At 50.6% G+C, this 25,640-nt stretch overlaps 2 protein-coding genes and 1 long non-coding RNA gene across 11 annotated transcripts in view; 2 read left to right on the forward strand and 1 right to left on the reverse strand.

Annotated features, from left to right (window-relative positions):
* The window catches only part of AP3D1 (adaptor related protein complex 3 subunit delta 1), a 46,200-nt gene extending 39,530 nt beyond the window's left edge, over positions 1–6,670 (forward strand). For all 4 annotated transcript variants that reach the window (XM_042794438.1, XM_042794437.1, XM_042794439.1 and 1 more), the window contains 6 exons: positions 196–385; positions 1,502–1,590; positions 2,641–2,726; positions 3,163–3,284; positions 4,038–4,117; positions 4,491–6,670. In XM_042794438.1, the coding sequence (XP_042650372.1) occupies positions 196–385; positions 1,502–1,590; positions 2,641–2,726; positions 3,163–3,284; positions 4,038–4,117; positions 4,491–4,586 (663 nt within the window). In that variant the 3' untranslated portion in view covers positions 4,587–6,670. The remainder of the gene's footprint in view (positions 1–195; positions 386–1,501; positions 1,591–2,640; positions 2,727–3,162; positions 3,285–4,037; positions 4,118–4,490) is intronic.
* On the reverse strand, positions 5,067–8,813 carry LOC122153642. Its single transcript, XR_006165493.1, has 2 exons — positions 8,691–8,813; positions 5,067–7,729 (listed from the first exon to the last, which is right to left on the reverse strand). It is a non-coding gene; the product is annotated as an uncharacterized LOC122153642 (long non-coding RNA).
* Positions 8,814–9,972: 1,159 nt separating this feature from the next.
* MOB3A (MOB kinase activator 3A) lies at positions 9,973–24,740 on the forward strand. Of its 6 annotated transcripts, XM_033002510.2 has the most exons (6): positions 15,120–15,354; positions 15,567–15,623; positions 16,328–16,420; positions 20,146–20,698; positions 22,531–22,733; positions 23,420–24,740. In XM_033002510.2, the coding sequence occupies exons 4-6, from the start codon at positions 20,281–20,283 to the stop codon at positions 23,447–23,449; spliced, it is 651 nt and encodes a 216-aa protein (XP_032858401.1). In that variant the 5' UTR covers positions 15,120–15,354; positions 15,567–15,623; positions 16,328–16,420; positions 20,146–20,280; the 3' UTR covers positions 23,450–24,740. The 6 variants fall into 6 exon arrangements, with proteins under 6 accessions (XP_032858390.1, XP_032858383.1, XP_032858401.1 ...); XM_033002499.2 differs by lacking the exons at positions 15,120–15,354; positions 15,567–15,623 and adding an exon at positions 9,973–10,107; XM_033002492.2 differs by lacking the exons at positions 15,120–15,354; positions 15,567–15,623; positions 16,328–16,420 and adding an exon at positions 9,973–10,107.
* The last annotated feature ends 900 nt before the right edge of the window (positions 24,741–25,640 follow it).

A 25,640-nucleotide genomic window follows, 5' to 3' on the forward strand; every position in this document is an offset into this window, starting at 1 on the left:
TTTTCCCACTACTAAGCAGTACTGTGGGAGCTGATCGCCAGTGTGCTTTTCATTATTCTATAGCCGTAACAAATTACCTTCTTTTTGAAGCTTGCTTTATTCTGATGCTGTATTCTGTTCCAGTGCTCTGCTGTTTGAAGTTTCTGAATCTTTCCTGTGATTCTTTTTTTTTTTCTTTTTTTCCTTCATTTGCAGACCTACGATATTCAAGGAAACCTCCAGAATGATAGTCAAGTTACTGTCTCTGTTATCTTTGAGAACAAAAGCACTAGCTTCCTTAAGAGCATGGAACTAAATGTCCTGGACTCTCTCAACACTAAAATGCTCCGACCAGAAGGATCATCAGTACATGATGGGATACCTGTGCCCTTCCAGCTACCCCCTGGTACGCGCAGCTTTGCACAGGGTTCTTGGAGTGTGTCTAGTCCTGCACTGCCCTCCTGTGGAAGGAATTGTTTGAACTTCTTGCTACTTGCTGTTTTCCAGTAAGACATGTCCCTCTGCCTGGGTGTTCGCTGGGCTCACACAATTCACTGGAGAGGATAAGCCTTCTTACAGTATGGCTATAAATGCAGGTGGTTCTGTATAGCAAGAGCAAAGCCTCTAATGTAGGGCTGGGAGTCCGAATGCCTGAGTTGCTTTTTCGGGTGACTGCAGACTGGCACACCTTTGAACATGCCAACATCACCAACTACAAGAATTGAAAAATCATGGGGAGTTTGCTATGAGATTTAAAATGAAACAAAGTTATAGTTTTGTGAACCATTAGGAATCCGCTCTGGTTTTATTCTCAAGCTATTGTTCCACTGTTCTAATGGCAGAGGCCATATGCAGTGAAAGTTTGTGATAAGTATGTGCTTATTTGGATGGGGGGCTGAGCCCTGAAGAAATATTAGACAGAGAGATGAAGGGTAATGGCTTCACACACAGTACAATAGTACGGTGGAATTGCTGAACTTCGAATTTAACTTCCTTTGCCAAAGAGTTAATTTGAATACTGAAACAGCTCACAGATGTTGTCTGGGTGTCTTCAGGGTGCATTTTGGTCCCCCGTGAGAAACAGTGGATTGGGTTTTTTTAATTCTGTTTAAGGCAGTTCTTGATGCAGACTAGTATATTAAAATAAAAACGCAGAAACATTAGCATTCAAGTTAGTTCTGAAAACTGCTTGGAAAGCTGTGTGTTTTTCCCGTTATACAAACAGTTCAAATATATTGCCACTGTGACATACTTTGCCCAGGCACTCACTCAAAAACCTCTACCAAATGCCAGCTATCACTGCTGCTTTTCAGAGAGCTGAGAGCTAAGTGCTGTAACACTATTAATTCACAGCAGAAATTGTGCATATAAGTCTCTTCCAACTACATGGAAAATTTCAAACTCGCTTCAGAAATAGTCAATACATAAAGCTTAGCTGCTACTGATCAGTTTATTCTAACCATTACTTAGATATGGAAACCCTTTTCTGACCTGACTTCTCCCTCTCCTCTCTTCGTGCTAGGAATCTCTAATGAAGCCCAGTTTGTGTTTACACTTCAGAGTATTGTTATGGCTCAGAAGTTAAAAGGAACACTGTCCTTTATAGTCAAAGTAAGTGCAGCTTTAAAATCTGTGCTTCTGCTTCCTTTGGAACTGCATAAGGGAGCTTGACTTGGGTGGAAAGCACTGCTTTAGAGCTTTTTTTTTTAGGCATCATTTCATCTCTGCTGCACCAGCCCATTCTGTGATGTGAGAGGTATTTTTACATGACATCTTGTGCAAAGAGTGTCCCGAATACTGCGTAAGCATGTCCTGTATTGTCATTCCTGGCAGTGTGTGAGCAACGCAGCCTGAAACATATGCCACATTGCAGTGATTTTCTAGCTGACAGTGGCGCATCTGCTGGGGAGAGGAGGTCAACCAGCTAGCGAGAGATGCAACCCAGAGTCTGTTTCTTCTGATCTCGGTTACCCAAAGATCAGTTGGACACTGCTACCTGGTACAAGGCAGGAAAAACAGTAATAAGAATTAGATACAGTTAACAAGAACAGAAAACCCAGAGCAAGAGTGAGGTTAGCTGAAGGCATCTTTTAATAGGTATCGACCTGTATAAGACTATGTAGGTTTCTAATCTTACGACAGTAAAATTCTTGATGAAGGAGATGCATCAACAGCTTGAATGAAGTTGAATGGAGACAGTTGGGGCTATTACTGAGTCAGCCATTGCTTCTATTTTAAGGATTCCTTAAAAATAGTATAGCAGCCCTATTTTCAGTACCTAAGAATCTGGAAGATAGTAATTTATTATTTTGCTTGGGAAACGGTGAACTGTAAAACCACATCTCCATGTGTTAGTTTAAATTGAGGCTGCTTAATGTTTTTCAGTGGAGTGCAATTAAAAAGGTGGCCTGATCCTTCTAGTCATGTCCCTTTTCTGCTCTAGGTGTATGTATCAACCTAGCTGCCCAAATCTTTTCTCTGAGTGGCCTGACGTTGTAGCGTGATGGTTGTTCTCGAGCTGATCCTTCAGGCCCAGCCAGGGTATATCAAAGGCAGTTGAGCCCTAAAGTCTTCGTTGGTGCCTGTTTGGTAGGTGGGGGTGGTGCCTCCTCTTGCTGCCTCGGGGCTCCCATTCATCTCCTTTCCTTTGACCTGTTGCAGAATGATGAAGGTTCAACCCATGAAAAACTAGATTTCAAATTGCACTTCAGTTGCGCTTCATACTTGATCACGACGCCTTGCTATAGGTAAGTGCCATTTAGGGAGCACAACACTGGTGCTTTTGCCGCCCATGTGAAGCTGAGCTTTGGCTGCAGGCCATCTCTGCAAGATACACAGCATGCTTTTGACTTTGGCTGCTTGTGATTGCTTTGGTTACAGTGCAGTTATCTTGTGTAATGTTTGACTGTTAAAATATTTCCAGCAACTTATTTCGAGTGATTCTGAAGAAGGAGCTCTGTGCCCTGTAGGCTGGCAGAGGTCGTGTGGAAGTAGCTCTGGGTGAGGTCGTAGGGTGCTCTGGTGGAGTCTGGAGTCTGGTTCCCATATTTGCTGTAAAACCCATTTTCCTAGAGCTGGGTAGTACTTAGACTTCTGCATCCTGAGATGTCTCAAGGTCTGCATGGGGCAAATGTGGCACTTGAATTTCTAGCACAAGTGTTTACTTCCCTTCCTGTTTTGCAGTGATGCTTTTGCCAAGCTCCTAGAGTCTGGAGATCTGCACATGAGTTCTATTAAAGTAGATGGAATTAGCATTTCTTTCCAACATCTACTGGCAAAGATCTGTTTTCATCATCATTTTTCAGGTGAGTCTTCCTCAATGCAGAACCTTCTGCAAAATTCCTTATTCTAAAATTTCTGCTGTGCTCAGCAAGCACAATACTCCATGACCTCAACAGTGACAGAAGCAGGTGATGGCCAGATTAAATAAATTTGGGAGAGGAGTTTTTTCCAGTTCCGTAATACATTGGTATCCTCAAAGCATGCAATGTCCTTGAAAATTAAGTCTCCTCCTGTCCCTGTAGCTTTCCTCCAGTCCAGCGAGGCATGTCGCAGCTATCATGGGAGCAGCTTGCTTACAGGTGTTCTTTGGAGGGTGTGTTTGATTGTCAGTGCTTCAGCCTACCTCTTTCCCCAGTGCTCTGTTTCAGTAAGGGAGAGCACGAGCTCTTCAAGTTTGGACTTATTAGTTATTAACAAAAGTAGTGGATGAAGCAAAACAACTGGCTCTTTCATCACACTGTGGTGTATGCGTTTAGACGTTGCCTCACTGAAAGTATTTCTGGGGAAGAGATCTACATTCTGATCACCATTTTTGCCACAAAACGTTTGCAACTTGCTTAAAAGACAAAAGACTAACCTTATTATTGTGAAATATCCTGGGTGGGAGCCAGGAGAAGCCAGGCACATGTATCATCTGAACCCTGACTTCCTCCTCCCCTCACTCAGTAGAAGCTTCTGTTCCTTGAGGCCAGGCGGAGCAGTAGTTCCTCTTCATGGGAAGCAAACCTTCTATTAAAAGTCGTCCCACTAAATGAAAACTCCTGCTTGCTTTATAGTTGTGGAACGCGTTGATTCATGTGCATCAATGTACAGTCGTTCTATCCAAGGCCATCACGTCTGCCTACTGGTAAAAAAGGTGAGAGCATTGTACTACTCTGAAACAAGACCTGAGAAGCTAAATCTGCAGCCTTTCCTATGTTAACAAAAAGAGGGAAATATACCTTAATGATCCAGGGACACCGTGGGCAGTTTAATTCATCCGACCCCTCTGGCAGTTTTTGCTGTGCTACTACCAAGCTTGTACTTCCCCGGGGCTTTCTGTTGCCCAGCACGTTGCTGGTGGGTGGTAGCAGCACTGATGGCTCCCCCGAACCAACCTCTCAGCTAAGCCTGCTTCGTTCCTGTGCAGGCTCTGCCGCCGGCTTCCAGTCCCTCTGCTTGGCTGGGAATACAATTGTCCCTGCTTAGAAGAGGAGCTAATGGATTTCTTTCTTCTTTTTCTTTCGAAGGGAGAGAACTCTGTATCCATAGATGGGAAATGTAATGATTCCGCTCTGCTTAGCAACTTGTTGGATGAGATGAAAGAGACATTGTCCAAGTGCTGAATATTCCTTATAAAATATTCCAACTACAAGAAACACACCTAATGTGTAAAGACGAGCAGACCCAAGTGTTAAGTTTCTCCCTCGTACGCATGTACTATCCTGGGGCACGTGCTTTTCAGTTAACTCCACCATTGTTTGCAGTTTAGACATTTTAAGGCTGTATGTTACCTTTTTATTTCAAAACTTTTTACAAACTGTGGTGTTAACCCTTTCTAGCCCAAAGAGATCCTGGTGACAAGACTGGAGGAGGGAGGGGCGGGCGGGCGCTATTTATTCAGCAGCTCATGGTGATCCCATAAACCTTGCCGTCTGTGTGGGATGGTGGACTAAGCAGAATTTTATCAACAGTAGCACAGAGTCTGTTGTTTGTGCTTATTGCCGGGGAAGGTTGACTTGATCCTTAGCCATGGAATGTGTCTTCGGGGCTGCTGTAGTTGATGTATATTTCTAGCAGAGGCTGGTGCTGGACCTGAAGGCCTCTTTTTTTTTTTTTTTTTTTTTAATATGATTTATTATTATTATTATCTCAAGATCTATTTTGATCAGCATATAAACATCCTCCATCTCCTTGAGCTAATCCAAATGAGCCCTGTGAGAACTGGGATGTTGGAGTTTCTGTTTATAGTAGTTGCCTTGAGCCTTAACCTTCTTTTAGTGACAGCTGAAGGAGTAGAGAGTGAATGCATGAAACAGGCTGAAAGTGTTACTGTTTGGTTCCCTGCTCCTGTCGACCACCCCTGCAAATGGAGTCTGTCATGCCTCTCCCCTTTGAGCAATCTCTGCTGATGTGTTTTATGAGTCCACTTCAATTTCACATTCCTGAAAAGTTAGGGTGTAGCAAGAAACTGGAAATCCAAAGGGGTCTGTTCCTGCTTTGTTTTTTTTTTATCATTTTGCTCACCAGCTGAGGTTGACCACTACCAGGTTAGAGAAACGCCCATGTGTGTAGTCCCTTGTACGCCGAACAGTTTGCAGATACAGCCCAGTTTCCTCCTGCTGCGCTGTGAACTCAGAGCTGTTGTGCCGTGTCAGTTGTCCCCGTAGCATCCCATGGCCTTGCCCTCGCCCCGTGTACCTGGGTCCCTGCAGCAGAACTCGCCCTGCCTGGGTGGCAGGAGGGAGGGCTGGGGGAGGAGCTGCAGACTTGTGTCTGTAGCAGGTTGCTTTAGAGGGAAGAAAGGGAGGGTCTACCAAGTGAAGCCCATTCCGCACTGTTGAAATCCGGTGGAATCACTGTCTGGAAGGGGATGTCGCTGTGTCCTTTACAGAGATGCTCAATTGATGTCCTTCTCCAAAATCTCTTTTGATTTTTTTTCCCCCTGCCCCCCTTCCCCTCCCCATTTCTTCTACTTGCTGTTCTGTACCCAGCAAACTCAGAACACACCTGAACGGTTTTGCGTTGAGGCACAGGTCAAGAGCTGTTGATGGCTGTTACCAAGAGGCTCCCCAGGGAGGAGATGGGTTGCTCTCCACTTCCCCAGCCCCGCCACCACTCCAACAGTGTCAGCAGTGCCCACTGAAGTTGAGCTAAAAACCTACGCAGGGAACAGGATAAAATGGTGATTTTTATCCTTTGGGTGAATGTTCTGTACTTTAAGCGCGTCTTACGCTCTTTACACTCTTCCCATTTTTGTAAAGGCTCTGCTCTGGTTTTATTGCTAGGACCAGCTTCGTATTCTGACCGCACTTGTGCGCTGCAGGAATTCATGTGCAGCAGGCTTTGCTGCTGGTGAAGTGGTAGTTTTTGGTATTGGTCAACCTCCCTTGGTTAGCCAGTTTGTGTATTAGAAACTGAACATATTAAAATTGTCTTAAAGGATAATGTTCCTCAATTAGTGTTTTTTTAATTCATGGATGAAAACTGTCACTTTAGCATGTAGAGTCTTCTCTTACAGAATCCTGTGCAGTGATTCTAGAATTTTGAAACTGTATGATGTGTTACATTCACAAATTTATTTGCTATCAACATTCCCTTGGGGAAAAAAAAAAAAAAAAAAAAGAGAGAAAAAGAAAACAACATACCACAAGCTGCTGTAATGATTTTGTGTCAAGATGATCCAATAAACTTTCAAAACAAAGTGAAATTTTTGGCTTTGTAAAGAGTCCTTTTATAAGACCCTTCCTGTTTGTATGGACCCAAAAACATGACATGGATTTACCCCCGCTTTGAATGCTTGGGTCTTTTGGGGGAGGTGCGGGGAACCTCATTCCTAAAGCTCTGCAGCAAGTATAGAAGTAATTTCTCATGCCACTGTGTGGGGTGGTGGGTTTGTGGCAGCCGGGGCCCGGGGTGTCCTGCCAGTCCCATGCCCTAATGTGCATATCGGGGATGATCCCCCCCCCCGCTCAGAGGTGTGAAGTACGTGAGCAGAAAAGGAGTCTGTAGTGGGGGAGACTGGAGTGATGCTTTAATCTCTTGTGTTTTAAACCAACGTGATTTTTACAGGCACCAAAACTTTGATTCCTGCACACGCTGAATAACTAACCGGTCAGGCTGTCACGTTTTAGCTCTCCTTTGGAAGGCAGCATTGCAGGCAGCAGTTGTCACCAACACAAAAATTACAGGGAAAAAATAATTCAGACAAGCTCTGTTAAAGCTGCATTTTTTTATCTTTTTTTTTTTAGATTGCAATTTCAGCTAAAATCTAAGCATTTCTGAAAATTGGAGCTCTGCTCTTAGTGAGATGTCTAGAAACTGCAGGACAGAAATCAGCCCCTTCTGTCTCTTCCCTTTGGCCTGGCACCCGCTCCAGTTTGTGATGGAAATGCAGTAGCATTAACATGAGGATTAAGGTCTCGTATTACAGAGGCACTGGCCTTGCTGCTACTCCCCGTGGTTGTCAGTAAAACCAGAACCTGTGAAAATCATCTCTTCACAACAGTATCTGGGGCTGGGTAGTGAGAAGCTACCTGCTCTGCACAGAGGAATAACCACGGCTTGCACGAGCTTGGTGCTGTTGCTGGTGGATCAGCTCCTGCTGCGAAGGAAGGGCCGGGGCCTTTGTTTTCCACATGCAGGGGGAGCCCAGCATGGCCATCCCATCATCCCATCCTGGTCTGCAGGGAAGCTGGCTGCCTGCTCGGCCAGGGGCTGGGACCGCTCCAACCTGATGACGCGGGATTGAAACAACAACCCCCTTCTCCTTGAAAATGCATTAAAAAACAAACAAACAAACAAACAAAAAAACAAAAACAGAAAAAAAAAAAAAAAAACGGAAGCACATGGAGTGAACATCAAGTATTTAATGAGCTGCAGGACCTTAACTGGGCAGTGCTGGAGTTGAGTGAACCTGGCACTGGCCACTCCTGGCTTTGAACTGTAAGACGGGCTCTTGCCCTGCTCGCTGTGTTTCCCTTGTGCCAAAATTCACTGAGTGACTGGACCGAGAAGCTCAGCCCTCCTAAGTGTATTTTTGCACGCAGTGTGGTATGAATAACTGCATCAAAGAAGCTGTTCTGCCCCCCCTGCTCCCCTGGGCCGGTGCTGCTGGTGGGAGCTGGGGATCAGAGGAGCATCCATGCTGCTGGGAGGAGGAGCCGGGAGCCAGAGCCTTCATCCCCTTCCTTCCCCCATCCCCTTCCTTCCCTCATCCCTTCCTTAATCCCCTTCCTTCCCTCATCCCCTTCCTTCCCCCATCCCCTTCCTTCCCCACCCCCTTCCTTAATCCCCTTCCTCCCCCCATCCCCTTCCTCCCCCCATCCCCTTCCTTCCCCCATCCCCTTCCTTAATCCCCTTCCTTCCCCCATCCCCTTCCTTCCCCCATCCCCTTCCTTAATCCCCTTCCTCCCCCCATCCCCTTCCTTCCCCCATCCCTTCCTTAATCCCCTTCCTCCCCCCATCCCCTTCCTTCCCCCATCCCCTTCCTTCCCCCATCCCTTCCTTAATCCCCTTCCTTCCCTCATCCCCTTCCTTCCCCCATCCCCTTCCCTCCCTCACCCCCCGGTGCTGCCGCCCACCTCCCGGGCGGGGCTGAGCCGTGGGGGCACCCGGAATCGGGGGCACCGAGCACGGGGGAGGCGGGCGGGAGCTCTGGGCACCCGCTGTGCCTCCCGCACCCTTCGGTTTTGGGCTTCCCAGGGCTTTGCCACCTGCGGTTGACTTACCTCCTGCCGGCTTCGTGAAAATTTCCCTTTTGACCCAGCAGCTGTGTTCCCTGCTACTTCTCCTTTTTATGACTTTAAACTTCACGGATGTGCTGGTCCCTCCAGCTGCTCCTGTTTGACCAACCTCCCACCCCCCCCCCCCAAGTCGAACCGAGCCAGCCCCCAGCCCCGGGAGCCGCCGGCCGGGCCGGGCCCAGCTCCGCCCGCTCTCCCGGGGCGGGACCGCGGCTGCCTCGGGCTCCCCCCAACCCCCCCCCGCCGCCAGCCTCAAAGCGAAATGGAAATCGGAAAAAAAAAAAAAAAAAAAAAAAAAGGGTATTGGAGAGGCCGAGGTGCGGGGAGCGGCGGGTTTGGGGACCGGGCGGCCCGAAGCCCCTCCCGGAGCGGCCGCGCAGCGGGACGCGGCTGCGCCCGCGGGTCCCCGGCCCCGTTTTGCTTCCGATGCGGGAGCCGCTCCGGCACCGGCACCGGCACCGGCACCGCACCCCGGCCCGCCGAGGGGAACCGGCCCCCCGAGTGCACCCCGCGGCCGGGCTCCGCGCGGGGGTTAACCCCGCCGCGCTGCGGGGCGGGACGCGGCGGGGGCCGGGGCTGCCCCTCCTCCCATCTCCGGGAAAATACAAATCATGGCTGAAATCAAGAAAATGGAATAAAAGAAAAATGTTTTTAAAAAGATAAAATGGAGTAAAAAAAAAAAAGTGAATAAAATAAATACAATTGACTAAAAGAAAATAAATAGAATGGAATAAAATAAATAAAATTGAATCAAACACATAAAATAGATAAAGGTGAATAAAAGAAAATAGATAAAACTGAATAAGAAAAATAAAAATAATGGAATAAATAACATTGAATAAAATAAAATAGATAAAATTGAATAAAAGAAAATTAATTGAATAAACAAAAATAAATAGAAGGGAATAAAATAAATAAAATTGAATAAAGTTAAATAAAATACCTACAGGGGGTAAAGGAAAATAGATAAAATCGAATAAAAGAAAATAGAATTGAATAAAATAAATAGAATGGAGTGAAACTGAATAAAAGTAAATAAATAGAATACAAGAATAAATAAATAGATTTTTTAAAAGTAGAGTAAAATAAAAGAAAATAGAGTAAAAGGAAAAAAAGAGTAAAAGACAATAAGGTAAAAAAAAAAACCGAATAAACCGTTGTCTCCACACCAACTCCTGCAGCGCCCGGCCCGGCCCCGCCCGCGGGAGGAGCCGCCGGCGGCGAGGCGCGGGCCGGCGGGCGGCCCCTTTAAGAGGAAGTAGGGCCGGCTGCTGGCGGCCGCGCGCGGAGAGGGGCCGCGCGGGAGAGCGCCAACTTCTGCGGGGCGGGCGAGGGGGCGGAGTGCTTCGGCCCACGAGGGGCGCTGCTTCCGCGCCGCCGCGGCTTAGCTGTGAGCAGCCAGGTGCGGGGGCCGGGGGGGTCCGGGGAGTCGGGAGGGGGGTTGGGGGCGTCCCTGAGCCGGAGTGGCCTCGGGGGGGCGGGCGGGGGGTGCCCAGCCCGGCCCGGGGGTCGCCGTCCCCCCGCGGTGGCGGGGCCCGGGCTGTCCGCGTTCCCCTTGGGGGGGGGGGAGGGCGGGCTGGGGCCTCCTCGGGGCGCCGGGGCGAGTAACCTGTTGAGCTGGGACTTCTACCGCCTTTTTTAAATTATTTATGTTTTTTCCTTCGGCATCGGGCAGTCGCGAGCGAGTTTCTGGTGGCTTTGGGGTTGTACCGGGCCCCTGCGGCCCCCCCCGGCCCGGGGCGGGGGGGCGGGGGGGGCGGCCCGGCTCCGCTCCGGGAGGGGAAGCGGCTCCGCGGGGGCGCCGGGGCATCCCCTCCCCCCGGGGGGGCTTGGGGTGCCAGCGGCCGGGTGCTGCTACCTGCTGCGGTGCTTACCAAAAAATCGGAAATCTCATAACGAGGCAAAAAACCGAGCGCAGAGAGTTTTGAGAGCATAACCGTGGAGTTAGACTTGGATACTCTTGTATTTTATTCCACCTCTTTCCCCCATGTCCTGCTCTAGTTATGCTAATAACTCTTTCCATTGTAGGTAAAGGCATAATCTAGAAGTTCAAACTTCTCAATCTCTTAAATGCCTGGGGAGAATGGCGAATTCTCCCTTTTTTTCTGATTGTGGTGAGCTGCGACTCAGCTGTCATGAGGGAGAACTTGTGACGCTTGAAGGCAAACTCTTGCTTCTATCCCTTGCTATGAGCACAGGAACGCTGATTTTACAGTAGCTGCCTCTGCTGTACTCTGCAGTACAATAACCTCAGCTCCTTCAAAGAAAACTCTTCCTGTGTGTGAGAAGGACAGACAGAAAGTAAAGAGCAGGAAGTCCTCTGGAGAGCGAGGAAAGAGGGATTTGAAGTTGTCCAGTGTGCGGCACAGATGTTTGGAAAAAGCATCTCTGTCACAGACTGGTGCTAGTGAAAGGCAAAATCCCCTTCTTCTAATGCTTGGAATTGAAGAGTGGCCACGCTTTCTCAATTTCCATCCCTTTTTTGTTTTAAACCCCTTTCCAGTCTGTAAGTCTCCTGCCAAGCTGCAGGGCAGGGAGGGATTTTTTTCTAGGAGATGTGAAATTTCCCCAGCCACCTGTTTATTGCAGTCCCCAGGGCTTTGTCCTTGCACTCTGCTTCCTTTCCAAGCTTTAGGCTCGCATCCAACTCCGTGTTTATCTATTGCTGTTTCTTGGACTGTATATTCCCTATCTTAGTTTCACTTTCTTAGTCATGTACTTGTGAAGTTAACTTGGGCCAAAGGGTGAGCTTGTGACCCTTTAAAACCTGCAGAAAGGGAGGAGAGGAGTGCTGGGAGCTCGCACCAGCTTGGTGGCGTGGTAGCAAGAGCTGGTGCTCTGGGTTTACGCTGAGGAGCTGGGTCCCTGTGCCTGGCTCACCTTGCAGGATCTGGGACGCTCTTTTCTTCAGGTTACTTGGGGTTGCAGAGTCAATCGTGCCACCATCAGAAATGGAAGCGGGCTCTCCTCTCTGCTTGGCCGAGGCTTAGGGAACCTGAAGCATACACCTCATCTTGAGCAAAGTCCTCCTTCATGACTTCATCTGTCCTCTAGTGCAGGAGCTGTTTGCCACGTGCTTCATTGTCCATATTTAGCTCCAACGTGGCTCTTTCGTTGACGGGATGTGAAGGAGCACCCGAGCTGAAACGGTGCGATTTAGTCCCGTTTGCAGAGGCTGGGCTGTACTGATGTGTGCCGTGTTTTGTAACTCGTGCTTCTCTGTAAATGGGCCAGGGATCTCTATGGCCACAGTACACAAAGGAAAAAGGTTTCCCTTGTCAGCAGTGAAAGCGTGTGGGGTCAGAGAAGAGAGATTGCAAAACCTAACCAGTCCCGTGCACAGCGTTCGGATCTGGGAAGCCTTCAAGATTTGAGTTTTAATTTCTTGCAAGACAGGGAAGTATTTTGTGAGACTTGAGCCATAAATGCTGCTGTAAGTGGATCCATAACCAGCCTTGCTGGAGGTTTGGGAGCTTATCTTTAGAAATACATAGTATCCAGCTAATGCTTTCAGTAAAGAGTACACCTTAGGCTGCGTCTTTCTCCTCCCTTTTCCAGGTGCCCCTGGGAGACAGCGCGCAAAGCCAGCACAAAAAAAATCCATCACTCTGTGGCAGCTTTGACTTCCTCCAGAAAAGTCTGGACAAAGTCCCTAGGTGCTAGGCTTTATTTCTGAGGACAGGCAAAAGTGGTGACGCTGCCAGACCTTCCCGTGTGCTGCCGGGGTCGGGCTGTGCCGCGATGGAAGCGTCCTGCTGCGACCACGCTCGGTGCTTGCCCTCGCCTGCTCGGGGACCGCGCTGCTGCACTTCCCGGGCACCGGCTGGCTTTGGGTGAATTGTGGCTGCAGCTCTGTGCCGCTGCGCTGGCTCCGAGGGAGCCTGTGGAACAGAAAAGGAGCTGGAGCCATCCGAAACGTGGTTTAGTTTGAAGCAGGATCTGAGTCAGGCCAATGGCTGCACTGTAAAGCACTGTGATTTTTTTTTTTTTTTTTTTTTCTTCATCTTAACTGCAGGTTTTTCTTGGGCCTGCTGCCTGGGCCTTTTTTTTTTTTTTTTTTTTTTTTTTTTCTTCTTCTTCTTTTTCCTCTCGTTATGTGGCAGGAGGTCTTATGATGTGGTTAGTCTTGAGGTGATCTCTAGCTCCACATCAGTGGGCTTATTCCTTGCCTGGAGACATGCTAATGTGTTGGGTTACTGCCATATCTCCTCGTGGAGGGGAAGAGCAAGTCTCGTGGGCATCTGCTTTCAGCAGGAAACAATACTGCTTTTCTTCTGCAAGCATAATATTAACATGGGGAGAAGAGGTATTTGTCGGTGGGATTTGCCCTGCCACGGGAAGGGTTGGCCGTGTGGCCAGCTCGTGCTCCAGCTCAGCCCCTGGGTGGAGGAGCTCACAGCCCTGGCACCTCCTGTGATCTCAACCCCGTAGCCACGCTCTTAAAGTAGTGCCTCTTGCTGTAGTCATTTTATCAGCCTAAGGCAAAATTCATGCTCCAAACCGGCGTTACCTTTTACTTGGGTGGGGGAAGATCCCAAAATTAGAGCAGATGAAACTGCTGTTGGTTCAAAAATATCCCTGCCCAGTGAGGACAATAATGTGGAGCCTGCAAAAGCAGGAAGAAAGGTGTAGCTCACTGCTTGGTCTCCATAAATATCACGCTGCCCCTTATGAATCCTGTGGTGGGGGACAAAGCCAGGCTGGAGGACAGCGAAAGGTCTTCCCGAAGGAGCAGGCTGCAAAATACAGCCCCTCAGACCTCGGAAAGAGAGAGCTGCTCTTAGCATGCCGTCAGCCACCCACTGCCTGTGGTTTATCCTCCAAATATTTGTACAGTTAACCTGTCTCCTGGAGTCGTGACCCAGCTTGTCAGCTTAACGCAGCGTCTGCAAAGCCTGCAGCGGATTAGCTCTGCCTCCACATGCAGCCGTCATCCCAGCGTGGACGTGTGAGCACGATCTGTGGAAACCTTCCAAAATAGCTGCGGCTCTGACATTGCAATGGATGCAGATGTCACGTAAGAGGCAAGAAAAGTAGCCCTAAATCAGTAATGCGTAGGGCTCTGATAGCTGTTCCTGCTATATTGCAGTCATTTCTAGGCTTTCAAATTAAGATTTTTAAATTGCTGCATCTGCTGTCTGACCTTCTGCTTTTGGGGAAGAGAAAGTAGGAGGGGTGAGCTTTTGCAAAAGTTACTTTCTCGTGTGGCTTTTCCACCCTCTGTGGCTGCGGGGAGGATGCCTGGAAGGCTGGGGCCGGGGGAGCAACCCACACTGGAAATTCAGGCTTATGTGCAGTTTGTAGGCGATTCAGCCTGCCTTCTCTCCTGCCAGGAAGGGTTATCCACCCCTGTGGGTGCTCGCCCCCTTACCTGCATCCCCTCAGTTACCCCCCTGCGGGGCGAGCTCCGTCCATCACACAAAACCCATAACCTCCCTCCTGTCCCCGCCACCACCTGGTCTGGATCTAAATCCTGAGCTCAGAGTCAGGCAATAAACTTGCCTGCTCCGCCGTCCTGCTCGCGACGGCTGAAAAATGCCGCTTGTGCTGGGTGACCTGATGCTGGGTGACCTGAGCTTTCCATGCCAAGCAGCCGCGGTTCCATCTGGCGTGGGCTGCGGCAGGCAGCTGCCTGATGGGCTCTGCCAGGGCCGCTGCGCTTGCATCACTTGGGGCTGCTCCTAACCCAGCTATGGCTTACACTTCACAGGGCTTTTCCCTTTATTGTATAACCTAACTTGACTTTAAAATTGGTCTGAACGCATAGCCTTTCAGGGGCGACAACAGATACCAATTAAAGCCCGGTATAACTATTTTTGAGCTTTTATTATGCTGTTTCCTTTTCTTATGCATATGGCGATGCAGATGGGCTCTGCTTTTGCATGGCTCAGAGGCACGTAAAGAGACTGTCCTGCTCCTAAGCAGGCCTCTTTCCGGGAAGGGCCGGCGGGATGCCCTAGCTGTACAGTTTCTTGGGAATTTCCAAATTGTGCAGCAGATTTAAACTGTGGGGTGGGGGCGTGGCTGCGATCAGCAGGACTTTCTTAAAATTGACTTCGTGGTGAAATATAGAGGACTCTTTGTTTGCCTAAACCTTGGGAATTCAGCGTTTCAAACGTGCATTTCTGCATGGCTCTGTTACGTTTGTTTTGAAGGCTGCTGCTAAAGCAGTTTCCGAAAGAAAAAATGTGGATATTGTCCTGCAGAGCAGCAGAAGGGCTCGCTGCCGGTGTCTCACCCAGCCTGGGGCTGTAGGTGCAGCTGGGCTGGATCCGCTCCCCGCTCCCTCTCCTTTAACTTCAGAGCAGCTTCTGCTGCCAGGAACCAGCACGGAGGAAAAACAAGAAAAGGCAACGCCGAGGGTAACGCTGGGCCGCCGGGCAGCTGCTGGGCTCTTCTCGTGGAGCGATCTTGCAGGAGAAAAGGCAGGAACACCACGACAGAGCTCGTAGAGGGGAATGATTAGCTTTTTGGGAGAACGCTGGCAGCTCCCTGGGCCGGGAGGCCGGCCTGGGTGCCAGACAGGAAGCCGGCTGACGTGGAAGCGCCGTCTCGCCCCGATTACGAATGGCCCAGGCGTGCCTGCCGCAGCCGCGCTCGGCCCTCCTTCTGCCCCGCACGCTCCTCGCCGTGCCCTGCCCTGGCGGAGGTAAGCCCGGGGACAGGCCTTCGTTTCTCATATCGTAAAACAATATAAAAGAGCAGCTGAAAACCTCATCCTGTGAAGGCAAGCTGTCTTGTTTGTTGCCAGACTGGTTCCGGAGGCGCAGAAACTGGCTGTCATTAGTGCCAGTCCAGCCCTGCTTGCTGTAATTGGTCTGATCCTTGCTCTCCGTATTAAAATATCTCCTTTGATCGCAGAAAACCAGGATCATCTTGTACCGAGAAACTGAGCTAGTGCAGAATGGCCGTGGGAAGGTATTTGTGAAGGGGGGAGTGAATTATGGAAAAAATGTGCGTGTGCGTCCATTTTTGCTTTTTTGCTCAAGTTCTCTATTTTGAAGCCACTTTGCTTCTCAGGCGTTCTCTGTAAATTCAGTTTCTCAGGCGTGCTGTGTAAGTTTGTTTTTTACTGGAAGTGCTCGATGCATCTGGTATACCGTGGCTGCTTTATCAAACTGGCACGGGTGGTTTTGTGTACTCTATTAGAAACCCTGGCCTGAGCGATGGCATTAGCGGTGAGTTAAGGACACTGAGGACAGCTCGAGGGGAGGGTGGGGGGTTGGTTGCTCCCCTCTCCCTTCCGGGGAGCCGTGGGGACGGGGTGACTGGCACGGGCTCGTCACCGAAGGGCTGCAATTACAAGCAGCCGCAGACGGAGCTTTCGGCTGGACTCGGTGCGAGTGCCGAGCAGCAATACCACGTTGGTATCATCTTGCAGGACAGCAGTGTGGCTTCCCTAAAAGGAAACTAGAGAAATCAATTATTTTGAGAAATGCATTGCTCACTGGGGTTTTCTTAAGGGCTTTCTTACCAGTGAGGCAGCAGGATGTGAGCCGCCCCGGCACTGGGGTCACTGGGAGGGAAGTGGCCGCGCGTCTGACCCCTCCCCAGCTTGTGGATTGCAGCCGCGCATGAAAAGGGACTTTTTTTTTTCCCCCCCCTCCCTTCTTTTGAAAAAGGAAGCTCTTTGCCTCGGTGCCTACAAGTGCTGGTTGAAGTTGCACAGACGAGCTGAGCAATCGCAAGAGAATCTGCCGAGGCTAGAAACGCAGGTAGGAGCTTGCTGATGTGCTGGCTTTCCTTTTTTTTTTTTTTTTTTTCTTTTTTCACATCCCTGGCAGTTGTTAAACCCCGCACAGTGTTAGCGGCAGAGGGGAGCACTGGGTGTTGCTCAGGGCAGGCGCTGACAGAGCAGTCATGGGACTCCTGGAAGAGGGTTTGGGGCCGTTCTGCCTCGGTGGGGAGGGCAGGATCCGGCAGGAACGCTGCTCGCTCCTGGGAAGCCTCGGGACGGCTGCAGCAGGTTGCGAGGGGAGGCAGTTTCAGTTTGCGTTGGAGGAGGTGACTGTCTTTCCTTTTTTCATACTCTGAGCTACATGTAAAAGTAACTAAGAGACTGGGAAGCGACTGCCTGGGCTGCTCCTAGCTGGAGCCTGGTTTTAAAGTAAGGCAGCACCCCGTGAGCCGCCGTTCCCAGCGAGGGAAGAGGAATGGCAGGGTGATACCTGGGCTGCCCTCAGCAGAAATCAGCCTTAGGACGGGAGCTGTGAGAGCAGGGAGTAAGGGAAAAAGATGAGCTTTTGGGAAAGGAAGAGAAGAGAAGGGAGGGCCAGGCCTCAACACCCCCGGCTGGGCAGGCAAGCCGCCTCCTCAACCAGCACAACACTGAGCTGCTGGTCTCGTGGCCTCGGGAAGAGCGGAGAAGCTGGAGGTTGGTTTGTGCTCTGGACAGCCTGCCCTGGCCCCGGGTGTGGGACTTTCTGCGGCGGTTCTGGGATCTCGGAGGGGTGGTCAAGGTCCTCTCGGAGCACCGGTGACGTGTGTTGTAATCTTGGCTGGCTGGAAAAGAGTAAACAAAATGTACTGCAGGTGTTTGTGGGGGATTTTTTTTTTTTTTTTTTAATCTCATCTTTGAAGCTCACAGATACTCTTCAGGTGCTTTGCATGTCCCATATCCTAATTGTTCCTAACCTTTCCTTTCTCTTCGGTGCGAAGGCAGTGTCTCAGTGCTGCCCAAGCTGTGACTCCCACCTGTGGAGGTAGGTGGTGTACGTCTTGATATCATCTTCAAGCAATGTCAGGGATGCTTTTGGTGCCTCTTTTTTTTCTTCTTCTCCTAGAGCTAAATGTTTCTTTTAGCTCAGTTGCAGTCAAAGACCATAATTAAATAGACTGCATCTGCTTGAAGTCTTAGCTACTCATTTTGCTAATGCCTTCAGACAGATGCTGAATCGTCTTAAGAGACGACTGCTGCTGTGTCAAGCTCCCCAGTTCTCATGAATGATGTCTCCATAGGAAGAGGAAGTTGTTTGTAGGACGGATACAGCCCTGACAGCAAACAAGCAATATTAAAAGTCCCTTCATCCGGCTGAAATGACAATTTCTTCTGGAAAATGGTCAATGTTTGCTTCTTGTGTGTGGCCAGGCCCATTTCACCCCATTCCCTTCTCCGTGTCCACGCCCTGCCGCCGCAGCCTGACCCCTGCTCGAGAAACACGGCCTCGTCCAGCAGAAGGGGCGATGCCTGGCTGCAGTCTTGGGCCGGTCAGGACGCGAGTGCGGTCACTGAAATCAGACAGATCTTGCAGAAAATAAGTAGCAACAGAGTCGTCCTGTGCTAAGGATGCTGCCAGCCCTCCGGGGAGCCGTACAGAGGGCGATGCTCGTGCTTCTTTACGGCTTGTTTGTTTTAAAGGACATTTCTTTCTCCACCTCCAGTGTAAGGAAATCATTGCGTGCACGTACTTCTCTGGGACTGATTTCCTGCTGGAAGTAGCTGCAGACTCAGCACCTGCCGTCCACATTGTGGCTCCTCGGGGGCTGGTCCTGCCTGCGCTCCGGACGTGGCACCACGGCAGGGTGGGCGCAGGCCCCCGGTGCTTCCGCCCCGCCGGGTCGCCTCAGCGTTTTGCCGCAGGATGTGGTGAGGCTGTGACACATCCCTCTGTAACCAAAGCTGCTGCCTTGTGCTCAGATGTCCCTCCGCGACGTTCACTGCTTCCTCTAACCATGTCTGTGGTGTGATCAAACACCTCGTAAGGACGCGTTTGCTGGGGGGGGGTTCTTATTTTTCTTCTTTTTTTTTTTTGACTCTCACATGGTATCTTACGGGATCACAGCAGCTGTTCTAACAGTGCTATGTGCAGCAAAAGCCTGTGTGCAGTGAATGCACCTTGCAGCCCGGTGTGAATCTTGCCAAACCACATTAAAATGCTTTTTTGGCTTCTCCCAATGCATGTCGTGGCCCGAGTTGCAACGGGAGTTTGGATCTTTCTGCTCCTGCACAGAAGAGGTTACTGAGCCTGTTCCTGCAGCCAAAGGAGCGCTAGGAAATGTTCAGCCTGTTCTTAGTGGGATGAACTGAAGTGGCTTGGGTTTTCTTCCTTGCTGTAATTAAATAAGAAAACAAGAGTCCTTGGTTTAAATCTTTTTAATCTTTCTCCAGAGAAGAAATGCTGATTAGCACTCTGCAGCATCTGTTAGAGATGGACTGAATTGTGGCAAAGGTAGTCTTGACCTTGAATTTGGGATTTCCTTGCCAACATTTGACGACACTGTTTACCTATTTGGACAACTCTAAGGCTTCATGTAAATCTAAGTGGAATTCTGCTTGGTGAAAGGAATTTGCTTGCTTTCTTATAAAATTACGGAAACTCTTATTTGCCAGATTCAGTAAAGCATTAGCTTTAGTTAATTTCTGTTACTGTATTTATTTCTCTGTCCAGCACATGTGAAATAATATTTTTGGTACACACAGCTTTCTGCTTCGAGCTTCCATCAAAGAGCAGCTTGACACAAATTATACGAGGGGATGGATGTGGGAACAAAGGAGGTATAATTAGCTACAGATAAACAGAGCTGTGTTTCTCGTCAGCATCCTTTCAGATCTTAACTTGTGTCTCACCCTCTTGGAGCGAATTCTTTTCCACAGACTGGAAGAGGAAGGCAAGCTTTCCCTGGTCTTCCAGCTTTCAACCAGCCTTCAACTTGAAGTGAGCTAAACTGAAACGAAAAATATGTTTATGGTCTGTCTGCACCTGCAGAAGAGGCTGTGGCTGCTTTTAGAGCTGGTGGTGTTTCTTTCCGGGCGCCTGAGCTGCGACTTCTTCTTCTTGTTCCCCTCCACCCTTTCATGTCCTGTCTTTAGCACTACGGCAGCGCACGCAGCTCCTGCTCAAATGACTGTTTTGTTGAAGTACGTCTGGCACCAGATCTGAACTTTACTGTGGGTTCTCATAACCTTACCTTTTAGGTAGGCTTGTTTCCAAAGAGCAGGGGAAAAATCTGATCCAGGTAAAACCCAAATTAAAGTTTTACCCTTCTTATCTATTTGGTGTATGGGAGCTGAGTAGGTGGCGGTGGTTTCTCCTTGTTTCTGTGGGGTTTGGGTCTCTTAGTGTGATGATGTCGGGGTTAACGGCAGCGATCTCCCGCAGAGGCGTGCTGGGGGGCACGGGGGGACTGTGCCTTGACGTCTTGTTTTGCCGCTTCACGTCACACCCTCTTCCCTGTGGGGCTGGTTCCCTCATCCCCACGTTGAACAAGGGAGACCTTGCAGGGGGGACTCTTCGTTCAGCCCAGGTCACCTCCGACAGCCGAGCCAGCTCTGGGCTGCGAAGAGAAGGGGGAGGAAAGAGAGCTGGCGTTGGTCTCCCCCGCTTTTCAGATCTAGGTCAAGGGCCCAGATGGTATCCCAGATCTCTTCCTATGGGATTTAAACAAAGTTTCCTGTTGAGAGAGCTGCTCCTAACGGCTGCCTTTCTGTGTTGCATTGCAGATCAGGACCAGATGAGCAGAGGGAGGTTTCTGTGAAGATCAGAGTTGCCCCAGCCCTACCCCAGGAAGTGGCCCAGCAGCGCTGCATCTCCAGCTGTCATCGCTGCGGACCTGGAAAAGAAAGAAGAGAAGAAAAATGTCCCATGCTTTAAAGCAAGTGTTCAGTAAAGACAAAACCTTCCGGCCCAAGCGCAAGTTTGAGCCAGGGACTCAGCGGTTTGAGCTGCACAAGAAGGCTCAAGCCTCGCTCAATGCTGGCCTGGACTTGAAAGTTGCCGTCCAGCTGCCGCCGGGAGAGGGGCAGAATGACTGGGTGGCCGTGCACGTGGTGGATTTCTTCAACCGCATCAACCTGATCTACGGCACCATCAGTGACTATTGCACGGAGCAGTCCTGCCCCGTCATGTCGGGAGGACCCAAGTACGAGTACCGGTGGCAGGACGAGCACAAGTACCGGAAACCCACGGCCCTGTCTGCTCCCCAGTACATGGACCTCCTGATGGACTGGATTGAGGTACAGATCAACAACGAGGACATCTTTCCCACTAATGTTGGTGAGTTCGGTTCCAGTGGCAGCGGCAGGGAGGGAAGGCAGTGCAGAGCCTTCTGCTCTGAGCCCTCTGGTCCCATTCCTGTTTCCAGGAGATGCTGTTGTACGGGTCACCCTTGCAGCAGAGCTATTTCCTTTTGTGCTGCTCAGAGCCTGGCAGCGTAGTAAGCTCTTCTGAGCACCCAGGAAACTCCAGAGCTTTTCTGGAGTGTTAAAATCCCCAGAGCTGTACCAGATCCCATTTAGAGTCATGGATACCTTGAGGAAAGCCAGGATGAGCCTAGGCAGCAAAACCAAGAAGCTGCTCTTAGAACAGTCAGTCTCTGACATGACTCTTGGGTAGTTCGGGCTGGACGTGGTCCCCTGAAGGACAGCTCTTTTAGAGCTGATTGCTAGCTTGGGTTCAACGCGCGTGCCCTGCGTTGGCCTGGTGATGGTGGCTCCGTTTCCATAATTAGCCTCTTTGTTATTACAGGCTGGTGTTAGCTGACTCTGCCCTTTTTAACTCGGTGCTTCCTGGCTGCACCCGGCTGTTTGCTGCAGCTGGGTGGGATGCTGACATGTGCATGGAGGGAGGGGCAGTGTTTTATCTATTGCCAGGGTGATGGAAATGAGAATTTGGCCTAAGACGCCTAAATCTGCATATCCAAATGCAGCTTCGTGTACTGGCTTTGGGACAAAGATTGTTGGGGGTTTTATTTGTTTTGTGCTGGATAAGATGTGAGAATTCAGTTTCTAAAGCATTAGGTAAATACGATCAATCCCATTCAGAGCTCCCATCTTCTGGGATGCAGCGGAGCTCCCTCCCTCCTGCCCTGGCGTTTATCCCATGGCAGCTCTGATGAGACATGGCTGGGCTCTGTCTCTGCCACACGAGCATCCCCGGGGCTCCTCCACCTGTGCCAAAACGCTGCTTAATCCTGGTGTCGAGTGGGCAGAGGGGGGGAGCAGGGCCATAAGCAGCCAGTTCTTCAGACCGCTGAAACAGTGAGATCCTCCCCACCCGTTCCTCCTGTTGCCCAAACAACTGCTGCATTGCCTTTAGTTAGGACTCTTCTGCAAGGCAGGCCGGGGATGATAAGCAGGGTGTTTGCTCTGTTTGGGGAGGCAAGACAAGTTTCCGACAGCCAGGAGAGTTGTGGTTTGGGGTTGGTTTTTTTTTTTTTTTTAATTGCTGTCGTTTTCAGCTCAGCTTTTACTAGATTCCTCACTCTTAACACCGACTGAATGCTGCAGTTCTTGCAGAGCACTGAAAGGGTTTAACTAATCTTTGTTCCTTTAGAAGTGACCCGTGTGAACTTTAAACTGTAATATTCTACTGAGATGGCTGGTTGGGCGGACTGTTCTACTGCAGGGCCCCAGCTAAACAAATCCCAAAGAACAGATGCCTTGAAAGAGGACCTTAACGTCCTTAATTTTTAACCAAAGAGCTAAAGACTTATCAAAATAAGAGATAACTGTGGGGAGTTAACAGCACTGTCTCTTTCTTCTGGGAGGTCACTTGGTCATATCTAGTATTTTGCACTGTTTATATGAACATGCCAAATAGGAGTAGAAAAAAAACTCTACCAGACTGAAACAGCTGCTGGGAATCTCGGAGCCTGGTCTCTTACTTTCAGTCGTTGGCGGCGATCGATGGTGTGCAGCGCTCTGTCGTGAAATCTGTGCTTTGAAAAATCTGACCCAAATGGAAATGAAAAAGGAGAGGGGAACTGGAAATTACCAGGGACAGAAGCCCTTTTGTCTTAACCTAGCCATTTTATCAATTTATTTTAGCCCCAAGGAACCAGGTTTAACTTGGCTGAAAGTTTCTCATGGTCACATCTTCCCTCCCAGGTACTCCCTTCCCCAAGAACTTCCTCCCGGTGGTGAAGAAGATTCTCTCCAGGCTCTTCCGGGTCTTTGTCCATGTCTACATCCACCATTTCGACAGGATCACCCAGATGGGGTCGGAAGCCCACGTGAACACCTGCTACAAGCACTTTTACTACTTTGTGAAAGAGTTCAATCTCATAGACACCAAGGAGCTGGAACCACTGGTGAGTGTCTGGGGGGGCTCAGGGTACACGTTGGTCTGTAGCCAGGGCAGAAGGGGTGGGCTGGGGGTGGAGCAGTCACAGAGGTCTCTGGTACCTTCTCAAAAACTGGTCGCCTGAATTCAGGACGTTGGTTGGCCTTGCAGTTCGATTGTCAGGAAACTGAGAGTCAGGACGTGCAGACACAGCTGAGCCAGGGGTGTTTGGGCATCGGCTGGGGGAAGTTGACTTGTTCTCCAGCAGCCTCCTTGTGTTTCTAGCAGCTGGCTTGCCTTGTTTGTGTGCACTGCACGAGCCCATCACCGTCAGCCATCTAGGGTGTGAACAGCTAAAGCCCCCTCCCTGTGCATTTTTCCCGTGCTGAAAAGCAAGGGCAACACCACCGCCCTCACAAGGAGTCTGGAGGATGGAGAATGTGACCTGTTAGAGCTGGGAGGAGGTGATGCCGTGTCCAAAGCCATAAGCAGCAGAGCAGACTTGCAGAGCCCTTGGGCAGTAGAAGGGTGTCCTGGGAACGGGAGCAGTGGGGTAACGTGGACCTGCCCAAACTGGAGCAATTGGTAGCAGTATCACCACGTGCCTGAAAAGGGTATTTACCACTAAACAAAGGTGAGGTTTTTCATCCACACCCCCACCTGGCAATCTGGATCATCGTTCATGGTCCCTTGTCTTTTCTGTCCCTTCGACAGAAGGAAATGACCTCCCGGATGTGCCACTGAGATCAGACCTTCCTGCTCCCACCTCGGCCTCTCTTCTGAGGACTCCGAGTCCCACTCCTGCATTGGGGACATGATTCAAGGGGAGAACAGAGACATTTTGTTAAAGAAATCTATATATTTTTAATGAGTTTCAATCTAAAACTGTGATATTGCAGGAATATTTTTTTAAAGATTCTCTAGATTAACTAGTTTTTTATAGTAATTTCTATAAAAAGAGGAAAATATTTTGGGCCACTTGGTGGAAACGCTCACTCTTTGAGAAGGGAAGAGCCACCTTGTACTGCCTCATCCCTGTGCCCTCACTGCAGCAGCACCAAGTGAGCCGAGCCAGACGCTTCAGAAAGAGCCGTGTCGTGTAGCTGGTGCTGCCATGGAAGCGGTACTTCCCTCTGGACACCCATTTCCCACCCATGAAGGGAGGTTACGGGGGGATTGGGGAAGGAATGCCGGTGTACGTGGATCCCCTGGGGTGCTGTTTGGTTCCAGCACCCCTTCCGCTGGCTGTGAGTCCAGCTTTTTGGCCAGAGCTGCTTTTGTGCTCGCCCTTCACTTTGGCATCCCGTCCCCAAGGCTTGGCCCTCCTTGCTTTCCCTCTGCAAGAAGTTGGACTTGGGTTTCTTTCGTGTCTAGACCGGTGCTGCCACTGCTAGTGGAGTCTGTGCCGGAGCGCTGCTGTTGTGAGTCTGCTCTCGCCTCTCACACCAGCTCCGAGCTGAGCTGCGGCTCTGGGGTCGGTGCTGGCGGCGGTGGGCCAGGCAGGCCCTGTGCCTCGGGGGAGCGAGCGGAGGGAAGGCGCTAGGACAGGCGTGGGGAAGGCTCCTCAAACCACCTGCGCTTCCCCATCCCCCCGTGGCCCCCTGCCCCGCTGGGGAGGAGCTGGGCCACTCGCCCTCCGGCCTCGCTTGCTGGCTGTGTGGGGACCATTCCCCGCTTCCCGTCGGGGTGAGGAGCCGTCTCCCTCTTCCCCAGGGTCCCGTCCCCACTCGGCTGCCTGCACAAGCAGCTCCGCTGCGCGACGGGAGCTTTGCAGTGCCCCCCCAGGTAGGTAGATAGGGTACCTAGGATTCGGGGGGCTGGGGGAGCAGGGTTTACAAGCAGAGAGAAAAGGTTTTGATGAACAGTGACCAAACTGTACCACTAACCACTTCTTCCTTAGAAAGTTTTTCTGTGTCCTGGAATCTCTGTACATACGTGACTCTTGTTTCTTTTACTATCGTTAGGACACTCGTACAAATACCACTATAGTTCTCTGAAATGGAACCAATAAATTATGTTGTATTGACGTAGCGCACTCCGCCTGCTAGATGTCTCGTGATTACACGTTCATCACAGTTTTTTTCTATCAGCAAAACAAACACGGTGTATTCGGACTCCTTGGCAAGTGTGCTGGAGAGCTGCTTCCTACAGTTGCTAAAAGCTCTTGGGCGCGTGCTCCCGGCTCTGCTGCCGTGAGGTTTGATCCCTCCTGCTCTCGAGGGGCCGGGTCAGGGTTGCTCCGAGCCCCACACTTGTTCCCAGGGCTGTGGGGCCGACTGGGCGGCTGCTGGAGCTCACCCAGCAGGCTGGGGCTGTCCCGACTTCTCTCTGCGCTGTCCCTCTACCCAAGGGCTGATTCTCCCAGCTCTAAAACCTGGGTGGATGTGGGCAGGGGAGGTGAGTTCACGTTTTTCCCAGCTTGCTGACGGGCTCTTTGCTGCTCCTGAAAGGAGCTGTGGGCGCAGCCGGCGGGGCTGGCGGACTGGAGTGGCCCAAAGCTTTGCATTCTGCAAGTTATTTTCCTGAGTGGGAGAGGAGTAACAGGCTCCACGGCCACAGCTCCTGCCTGTACCAGACCTGGCCGTGTCCTGCCTGCAGCACCAGCTCCTGCCCCCTCCCCTCGCCTGGCAGAGGTGCTGGGCCCTGTTGAGCACCCTCCAGCCCTTCTCCCTCTGTTTTGGGGGTGCAGCTCAGCTGGAGCCACGTCCCCCCCAGCCGGGCGCTACTGGAGGGTGCGGTGGGGCCACCTGATCCTGGGACCAGAGCCCCCCGTGGAGCCAAGACCCTTCGCTGCCTGGGAGGGGGTGCAGCCCCCCCCCAGCCCCGCTGTGCCCCAGGACCAAGGCCGGATCCTGCACACCAGCAGGGAAGGGCCCAAACCCCCGGGGACCCGAGTGCCAGGTTGTAGTGGGGCTGCTCACGTCTCTTTTCATCT

The sequence above is a fragment of the Tyto alba genome, unplaced genomic scaffold, assembly GCF_018691265.1.
Source record: "Tyto alba isolate M040663 unplaced genomic scaffold, T.alba_DEE_v4.0 Super-Scaffold_20000042, whole genome shotgun sequence".
NCBI classification, from domain to species: domain Eukaryota; kingdom Metazoa; phylum Chordata; class Aves; order Strigiformes; family Tytonidae; genus Tyto; species Tyto alba.